This window comes from Echinops telfairi, unplaced genomic scaffold, assembly GCF_000313985.2.
Source record: "Echinops telfairi isolate 266 unplaced genomic scaffold, ASM31398v2 ScPeMD7_1;HRSCAF=3_0, whole genome shotgun sequence".
Taxonomy (NCBI): domain Eukaryota; kingdom Metazoa; phylum Chordata; class Mammalia; order Afrosoricida; family Tenrecidae; genus Echinops; species Echinops telfairi.
The window spans coordinates 591,789-601,227 of record NW_022103896.1 but is presented as its reverse complement, the minus strand read 5'-3'; the positions used below and the strand labels follow the sequence as shown (position 1 = coordinate 601,227).

At 50.8% G+C, this 9,439-nt stretch overlaps 1 protein-coding gene across 1 annotated transcript; it reads left to right on the top strand.

Moving 5' to 3' along the window:
* The first annotated feature begins 5,470 nt into the window (after positions 1 to 5,470).
* Positions 5,471 to 9,052, top strand: EXOSC4 (exosome component 4). Its single transcript, XM_004697357.2, has 3 exons — positions 5,471 to 5,664; positions 8,362 to 8,568; positions 8,651 to 9,052. The coding sequence occupies exons 1-3, from the start codon at positions 5,494 to 5,496 to the stop codon at positions 9,008 to 9,010; spliced, it is 738 nt and encodes a 245-aa protein (XP_004697414.1). The 5' UTR covers positions 5,471 to 5,493; the 3' UTR covers positions 9,011 to 9,052.
* Positions 9,053 to 9,439: the final 387 nt, after the last annotated feature.

The window sequence follows — 9,439 nt, the reverse complement described above, 5'->3', positions numbered from 1 at the left end:
CACAAAAACAAGACAGAGCAAAACCAAGCAACAATGTACAACAAAACAGCAACAACATCAAGCCACTGACAAAGAACAAATTAAAATACACCAAGAAAGAAAAGCTTGTAGTTTGTTCAAGGATCGCTGGCCTTTAAGAGTGAGCATGATATAGTTTTAATCCATAAAGCAGGAAAAAATTCACATAAATCAAACATAAAGGTTAAAACCCTTAAAGCATATTTTGTATATAGTGGTACAATCTGACTTGATGTAAGGATACTTTCTTACCCCTTTGGTTTTATCATTTCATTTATTACATAATAAACTGTTTCTATTTTTAAAAATAGAAGGAGCCAGCTCTGGAAACCTCAGGGCCTCTGCACAGCGCCCTCTGGTGGCCCAGGACACAGACTCCAGCAGGAGCCCAGCTATCCCTGCAAGAGCTCTGTGCCCCTGGAAGCCAGCCTGACCACTATTCCTTCATCTGGCCCCCTGATCACTGAGTCCTCCTGAAGATGGTCCAACAGAACCACACACAGGTGCTTATCGCGAGGGCGAGACCAACCAGCGTGCCCGGCAGGCTGTGGAGAAGCTCTGAGACATCAACGAGCCACGCTCAGTACTTTGGTGGGACCAAATAGCGAGAAGAAGGCTTGTGTCCCACGGGCTGGGGACTCCGCTACCTTTAGGAACTGCCAGCAAAATCGGGACCATCAAGTCCAGCTGGCTAGTTCTAAACATTTTATTTTTCAGTTTTAAAAAGTCTGTGGAGATTTTGTGACTTTTACTTCCAGGTCGCCTAAATGCTTGGCCTCCCCAGATGAGATGCCAACCTGTAGTCAGCGTCAGCCTGTCAACGTGAGTGGGGAACCCCCCCCAGATGGCAGCAGCCCCTCCGGCAGCACTCGCTGGAAGGTCCCAAGTGCAAACCCCCATGCTGAGCCCCAGCCAGCCCTGAGCAGGGAGTCATCAAAGAACATGGTTCTATGATATCAAGTCACTGAGGCTTGGGGAGGTAGTTGTTATGCCCCAATATCAGTACACACAACATTTTGGAAAGATTGAAGGTATCTTCATCCTCAAAGCAAAAAGGGGGGCCGTTGACTGCATCAGTGTAATGGGAGGACTATGAATGGAAGCGGTGGCAGGCGTGGTCAGTGCTGGCCACGGCCGTGAGAGCCTTCTCAGGCCGCTTGGAATACTGCCTCTGTTCTGTGTCAGTGCTCAACTTTGTCAGTCCATCCACTCGCATCCTTGGTCATGGGATAGGGTGCCTTGGGGCTTCGGAGTGGCTGCCTTCTGCAAAGGTCAGGAAATGAACTTCCGCTGGGGAACCGGGAGCACCAGGACATGGGGGACAGGAGGTGCCCCCAGTTCTCCTTCCAGTCGACACAGCAGCAGCAATTCCTGGGAGAGCAAATCCGAATGCGTGAGCCATCAATGCCCCCACCAGGGCTGGAATAAGGAAGCAACGTGGAGCAGCGCCGAGCCTGGCAGGGTCTACTTCTTTCAGTGGGAAAGAGGAGGGAAATCATCTTCACCCAGATACCCTACTCCTGAACCCACCCTAGGGTAGTTCCATGATCTGTTGTCAATTTGAGACTTACCAATGACGGGGTGGAGGTTAGCCTGTCAATCAGGTTGCAGCTTGAGGACCTCAGTTAGGGGCACTAAGGAGATAAATAGGTCACTGGAGGCGGGATGCAGGCTCACTCCCAGAGAGACATTCTTGTTGACAAGCCACTTGGAGACAGGCTGATGGCAGTCAGAGCCTCAGAGATGAAGGAACCATGTGGAGACCCCTGCCACTGGAGAAATGCCTCTATCGCCACTGGATCCACAAGACTGCACCCGCTGGCCTGTGATCTTCCCACATTTGGTGTCATTGCATGCGTTTTGTGAGTCTGAAGAGGAATTTACAGATTGGTATTGGACATATGGGCCAATATAGGACTTATGAACTTGATCTGGACTGGGCGGGGATGTTTTTTTCAATATTCAATTGCTCTTGTACATAAAGCTCTTTCTTATACAGAAATGAGTCTCCCTGGATCTGTTTCTCTAGTCTACCCAGACTAAAACACACCTTCAGCCCTTAAGCTAGTGGCCACGCTGCATGCAGGATTAGAGCTGAGCACCAGGCTGCAGAAGCCTGTGGGTCACCGTGAGGACCCCGAGCCCATTGGCAGGGTCCCCACGTGGATGAAGTCTCCACTGATCCCCTTCTGACCACCTATTCGGGGCAGGGACAATCCTGCTCTTAGGCAGAGCCCCCTGGAAAGTAAATGACCTCTACGTCACAGCCCAGGGAAGGGCAGTCTCCCTCAGAGTCTTGCCTGGGTGTGTCCTTGATGGAGACCCCATATGGGGACACAGAGTCAGGAGCCATGCTTGACTGCCGTGGTGGGAAGGCCCTGGTGACCAATCTAGTGGGTGCTTCCGTCCAACATGTCTGTGTCTCAAAGCATGGGCCTGTTCCTGCTCTTGTAGTCTCACCTGTAACTGAGGTTTGATCTGCCACCAATCATAGCTTTGGGGGAAGTTTCCTTTACCCTCCCATGTCCTTTCTATGTCCCTGAATCCCAGCAAACCCCGACGCCATTAAGGCCTCAGGCAAGTGGTGTCTTTGTCTCTGTTTTGTCTTGGTCTTGTTTACGACTTAATGTTCTCCTTAAAATTATATTTGAAATTTGGGGTCTCCTTTGTACCCTCAAATAATCCTGATACTGCCCCTCCCCCAACTATCAAGCAACCAGTAAAAAATTAATGAAAGTGCCACTGGGTTATTTGGAAAGGTTTCATAAAAAGAAAAGTGATTTTAGCACCAAAAGAAAATTATGGAGGGAGGATGGAAGTGGGGGTAAAAAACAACCACATTGTATTAGTCTGGGTACTTTAGAGAAACAAATCCACAGAGTTTTATATATAACCTTTTATATAAAGGTTAAGTGCACATCAAGAAAACATCCCAACACCCAGTGCTGCCCAAGCCCACAAGTCCAACATTAACCCATTAACCCTTATGTCCAACACCAATCCACAAAGTCCTCCTCCATCTCACAAAACAGATGCAATGATGCTGACTGCAAGAGGAAAGCCGAATCAGTGAATGTGTAAGCATCTCAGCGCTGGCAGGGGTCTCCACACAGGTGCTCCAGCACCCAGGGCTGCATCAGGGTAGGTCCATGTGGCGTCTCCTCAGGGATGTCTTGCAGGAAGTGAGCTTTGCCAGCTAAAGCAGGGAACTGGCTAAGGCAGCTGCACCCTGGTCCAACCATCAGAAAGCAAGAGACCCGAGAACTAGAAAGGCGAGGCTCACGGAGCCATTTATCTCTCTGCCCTTCAATTAACCCCACATGTGTTTATTGGCCAGGTTGGCACAATAAACTAACTACGTCAGGCATTTATTCAGTTACAGGTGAGACTATAAGAGCAGGTACAGGCCCATGCTTTGAGACACAGTAACCCTGTAACACCGAGCGTGATGTTTCCGTAACATTTAATTATAAATTTATTATAAATCCATGGATGAATGTGACAATTTGGTTACATTTAAAAAACATTGCAAATTTTATATTTTTAAATATATTTTGGTTGTTATATATATTGATAACTATGAAAGCAAAGAATAAAAGCAGAAAAACATTCCCCCTGAAATTAAAAATTCAGGTATTATAGGGTTAATGGGATATGATTATTGATTTGATGACATGGGGTGTACAACTAAGTTGAATGTGTTATATATATGTTAAATATTATACACACACACACGGGGTACCCCCCAAAAAAAGTTCCCCTGGGCAGAGCTTCTGTAGTACATATTTTTCCTGCTAGGTGAGCATGGAGCAACTCGCTCTGAGTCAGTGCACCCAGTGGCATTGCCTGGGAAGGTTCTCTGTGGTCACATTGAATTTCTTTATGAAAGCAATTTCACTTGAACCTCATTTTTGTGATGGCCAATTTAAGAGAACAGTGTGTGCGGTGAAATTTTGTTTCCTGCGCAGAAAAAAAAACTTGTGATGTTGAACACAGCTTACAAGGACAGAGCTATGGGGAAAAAATTGTACATGTAGTTTTCTCATTTCAAAAAAGGTGAAATGTCAATTGATGACAAACCTCATTCTAGATGTCCATCAACTTCCCAAACTGTCAAAAATGTTGACTTGTGCATTTGGAGTTCATTCCACCAAGTCAGACTGTTAGTCAAGCTTTCTATTTAGAGCAGTGGTTCTCAACCTTCCTAATACCGCAACCCTTTAATGTAGTTCCTCATGTGGTGACCCCCCCAACCATAAAATTATTTTTGTTGCTACTTCATAACTGTAATTTTGCTACTGTTGTGAATCGGGCGACCCCTGTGAAAGGTTGTTCAACACCCAAAGGGGTCGCAACCCACAGGTTGAGAACCGCTGACTTAGAGTCTGAAAAGATTGTGTAACAATGTGTGACCACAAAGACCAGATTTGTGGCACAAGGGGAACTGGTTTCACCACCATGAAAATGCACCTGCTCATCCAGCCATCTCAGGGTGCATTTTTTGGCAAAAAGCAGTATGCCTTTCTTGCCCCATGCACCTTACTCACCTGACCCTGCTCTGTGCGGCTTCGTTTTATTTCTGAGAATGCAGAGGGGCATGAAAGGACAGCTATTCGACAACATAGAAGAGATGAAGAAAAAAATTAGGGAGGTGCTATCAGCCACCCAAACCGATGAGTTTGAAAAATGTTTCCAAGAATGAAATCGCAGATTTGACAAATGCATTGTCATGTAGCGTGCTTTGACGGTGGTAAGGTTGTTTTGTTAAAAAGAATACATAGTTTTGAAAAAATTCACATATATATGCATATATAACTTTTAAGACGGCCTTAAAAACCCCGATTCCTTCCTTCCTCCTCAGATCCAACACTGGTCTGAGTGGCTATCTAGGGAGGGAACGTAAACCGAGGTGGACTTGGATTCTTCAGCGACACACCAATTCATGAGGCATTTTGCAGTGTGGGATGATCCCACCGGAAAAGTAACCAGGCCCCGGCCCGCGCCGCCGCGCGGCAGTCCGCGCGCAGAGGGCGCGAGTTCGCACGGCCCCGGCTGCGGAAGCGAGAAGCGCCCTTTACTAGGTTCCTCGGGTCGACGGGGAGGCGGCACCGACATGGCAACGGAGCAAAGCACCGGGAATAAAAGCTCCCCAAAGGAACGCGGCCGTGAGCGAGCTGCGGCGTGCGCCGAGCGGGGGCCGTCCCGGCGTCCGGCGCCGGCGCTTCCCTCCGAGCCGCCCGGCCCCGACGCTCGGCCTGCCGACGCGGGGGCGCAGCGCGACGGGCCCAACGCCTGCCCCGAGGGGCCCCGGAAGCTGGCAAAGCTGAGTGAGGACCGCCGGAAACGAACTGCCCCCGACGGCGAGAGGGACCGAGGCGCCGGAAGCCGTCGCCAACGGACCGGAAGCTGCCTGCACGGACCGGAAGTGATCGGGGCCGCCGGGAGGTGTAGTGGTCCGAGAGCGGGCTGGGCGGCATGGCGGGCCTGGAGCTGTTGTCAGACCAGGGCTACCGGGTGGACGGGCGGCGCGCCGGGGAGCTGCGGAAGATCCAGGCGCGGATGGGCGTGTTTGCGCAGGCCGACGGCTCGGCCTATATCGAACAAGGCAACACCAAGGCGTTGGCGGTGGTCTACGGGCCGCACGAGGCGAGTGGGCGGGGGCTGGGATCCGGCCTGGCGATCCGTGTCGTGAGGCGGGGCGACCCCGGGTGCCCGCTCTGCGGCCTCGCCTTTCCACTCGGTCTGTGTGTGTGCGCCCTGCTTTCGTCGCCGCGTACGCTTAGCATGCTCGTTCCTTCTCTCTTCTGGGTACCGCCTGGATAACACCCGACCAGACCCCCTGACCCCTGCGCAGGTCCCACACTTTCCCCTCGTCTCCGCCCTGTTGCGCCTTTCACCTCAAATACCCACTTCACTTAGCTTTCGTAAATGGGTGAAATTTCTCGGTCCTCCCGCTGGAAGGCTGACCAACTGACTGGAAGAGATCCTTATTAGTGTCTATTCCAGAGGAAGGTGATGGGAGAGAAGGTGGCAATTATTGACCAATAGCATTAATTAGCACCGAAGTATAATTTTGCTGAAGATAATTTTCAAACTGTTGCAGCCGTACAGCAACCGGAAACTGCCAGGAAATTCAAGCTGGCTTCTGAAGAGGACTCGGCATGAGAGAGATCATTGTTGATGTCATATGGATCTTGGCTAGGAGCTGATGATGCCAGGAAGATGTTTGCCTATGTTTTATTGCAAAAGCATTTGATTGTGTGGATCATTACAAAATTAATGATAACATTTCAGAGAATAAGAATTCAGTGTACTTCACTGAACTCGGGCAGAATCTATGCATAAATCAAGAGACGGTTATTTTAACAGAACAAGAATATGCGTGGTTTAAAATCAAGAATGGTGTGCATCGGGCTGTATCTTTTCACCCTACTTAATCTAAATGGTGAGCAAATACAAGAAACTAGACTATGTGAACAACACCACATCACAATTGGAGGAAGGCTCACTAACAACCTGCGACATGCGCACAACACAACCTTGCTTGCTGAAAGCCTAAAGAACTTCACTTAAAAAACAACTGATGACTATCAGACAACAGCCTTCAGTGTAGATTACACTTCAACATAAAGAAAACAAAAATCCTCACAGCTGGACCATGAGCAGCATCATGAAAAATGGAGACATTTGATATTGTCAAGGATTTCATTTTACTTGGATCTACAATCAATGCCCATTGACGCAATAGTCAAGAAATCAAATTTTAAAAAAATGACATATATTGGACAAATCAGCTGCAAAGGACCTCTTCAAACTGTTGATCAGCAAAGATGTTCCTTTGAGGACAAAGATCTATTTTACCCAAGACATGGTATTTTCACTTGCCTCAAAGGCATGTGGTAACTGGGTGGAGAACAAGGAGAAATAATTGGTCGATGTGGATTGAGGTGTTGGTAAAGTATATTAAGGATCCCTGATGGTGTCGTGTGTGGGTTATGTGATGGACTGCTAACCGTAAGGTCAGCAGTTTGAAACTCTTAATCTCTCTGCCCCCCCAAAATAAGACTTTCTACTCCTGTAAAGGTTTACTGTTTTGGAACCCACAGGACAGTTCTCCCATGCCCTAGAGGGTCGCTTCAAGTCATACGACCAATGGCAGTGAGTTTGCCTTGGGAAGAGTATTCAGTACCCCCGAACCACCCCATCTGGATCGGAAGTACAACCAGAATGCTGCTTGGAAGGAAAGGTAGTGAAACTTGCCTCTCATGCTTTGGACATGTCAGCAGGAGAGAGCAGTTCTGTGGAGAGCGACATCATGCTTGGTGAGGGGGAGGAGAGAAGAGGAAGACCCTCAGCAGAATGGATTGGCATCGTGGCGACATCCGTGGGCTATACGGATAATGTAGGACCAGGAAGTTCTGTTGTACGTAGCAGCACTGAGTCAGTGCTGACTCACTGGTACCTAACAAGAACGTAAACCCCATGGCGGGGCTTTGGACCATCTTGACTTTGTGTCATGTCTCCAGCACTGTGATAGTGATAGTGATGGAGCCACTGGAAAAACATTTGCTTTGTGACTGAGTCTGAGGCCCAGCTTTCCCAGCAGAAAGAACTGGAAGAGCACAGGACGAAAGGTGGGAACAGTGGGGTTGGGAGGTAGGCACAGCAGGGTGTGCTTGCCAAGCAGTTTTGGTTTGGGGTTTTTTTGTTTGTTTGTTTGTTTTTTGGAGGGAGGGATTCCAAAGGAAGCTGAGGGGCTTCCCACAAGGAGAGGATTCAAGACCTCGTAGACCAAGGAAACCCTGCCAAACTCTGCCCCCGAGTCCATTCTGATTCATCACACCCCTGGAGGACGCGCTGAACTGCCCCTTTGTGGTTTTGAGATCAGGAATCTTTATAGGAGCAGAAAGCCTCAACTTTTGGAGCAGCTGGTAGGTCCAAACTGCTGACCTTGTGGCCTTGTTAGAAGCCCAACTTGTAACCACCTATGCTATCAGGACACCTAGAGCAAGGGAAGGGTTGGGGCTTACCTCACACAGATAGGAAACCTTGGCACTGAGTGGGATATGTGAACCTGAAGGTAAACACAGTACCAGCCATCGAATGGAGTAAGGCATGGAAGGGGGGCGGCAAGTCCGGGGAAAGGGAGGCAGTTAGGAGAGCTACCATTGCCAGAGTGATGATAGTGGCCTAGATAACCCAAGTGATCCTCTCTGGAGTATGTTCAGAGGTCAAATAGCTGCCAGTGGTGTGACCATGTGATGCTGGAGGTCAGGAGCAGGGCTGGGGTTGGGGTTATGTGGGCTGGGAGGGTGCCCTGGCTCATGTGCCCTCCCTCCACAGATCCGGGGCTCCCGGGCACGAGCCTTGCCTGACCGTGCACTGGTGAATTGCCAGTACAGCTCCGCCACCTTCAGCACAGGTGAGCGCAAGAGGCGGCCACATGGGGACCGCAAGTCCTGCGAGATGGGCCTACAGCTGCGCCAGACCTTCGAAGCAGCCATCCTCACCCAGCTGCACCCTCGCTCACAGATTGACATCTACGTGCAGGTGAGCAGGCAGCCCTCAGCCTGGGAGCAGGAGGGCTAGTGGGCAGCAGCTGCTGCATTGATAGCCTTGGGAATCCTTGCAGGTGCTGCAGGCAGATGGTGGGACATACTCGGCTTGTGTGAACGCAGCTACTCTGGCCGTGCTGGATGCTGGCATACCTATGCGGGATTTCGTGTGTGCCTGCTCTGCTGGCTTTGTGGATGGCACGGCCCTGGCGGACTTGAGCCACGTGGAGGAGGCAGCTGGTGGCCCCCAGCTGGCCCTGGCCCTACTGCCAGCCTCAGGCCAGATTGCCCTCCTGGAGATGGACGCTCGGCTGCACGAGGACCACCTGGAGCGGGTGCTGGAGACTGCTTCCCGGGCTGCTCGGGACGTGCACACCCTGCTGGACCGCGTGGTCAGGCAGCATGTGTGTGAGGCCTCCCTCTTGCTGGGGGACTGATCATCTGCACACTCGCCCCTGAATAAAGCTCTTCCCACATTCCCTACTGTGCTTCAACCCCTCCCCCAGGTGTCACCTGTAGACCTACAGCCTCTGGGGTCCAAACCTGAAGAGGTGGGTGGGGGTGGGCAAAAGGGTCCCTGCGTACAGGTAAGGCTGGAGGCAGCGGGAAGCAAGCCCGTCACACCCTGGCAGCGCCCCGAGCACAGAGGCTGAGGGAGAGAGTTGTGGGGACCAGCTAACCCTAACCCCCCAGTCCTCTGAACTAGGGCGCTGGCCACACAGCCCTGGTTCTGTCCAGCTGCAACCCTGCGGGACACCAGACCCGCCGCCCAATACCCTGGGACTCGCGACTGGCTCCTGCTAGCCCATCCCTACCTGCCCTGCCAGCTCCGCCCACGCGCTCATTCCCACGTTCCCAGCCAGCGG

Bases quoted from the DNA above. Each gene is read 5' to 3' on its own strand.
- EXOSC4 (XM_004697357.2), top strand. From the start codon at position 5,494: ATGGCGGGCCTGGAGCTGTTGTCAGACCAGGGCTACCGGGTGGACGGG. The intron at 5,665-8,361 runs GCGAGTGGGCGG...CTCCCTCCACAG, and splicing joins TGGTCTACGGGCCGCACGAG to ATCCGGGGCTCCCGGGCACG. The intron at 8,569-8,650 runs GTGAGCAGGCAG...GAATCCTTGCAG, and splicing joins AGATTGACATCTACGTGCAG to GTGCTGCAGGCAGATGGTGG.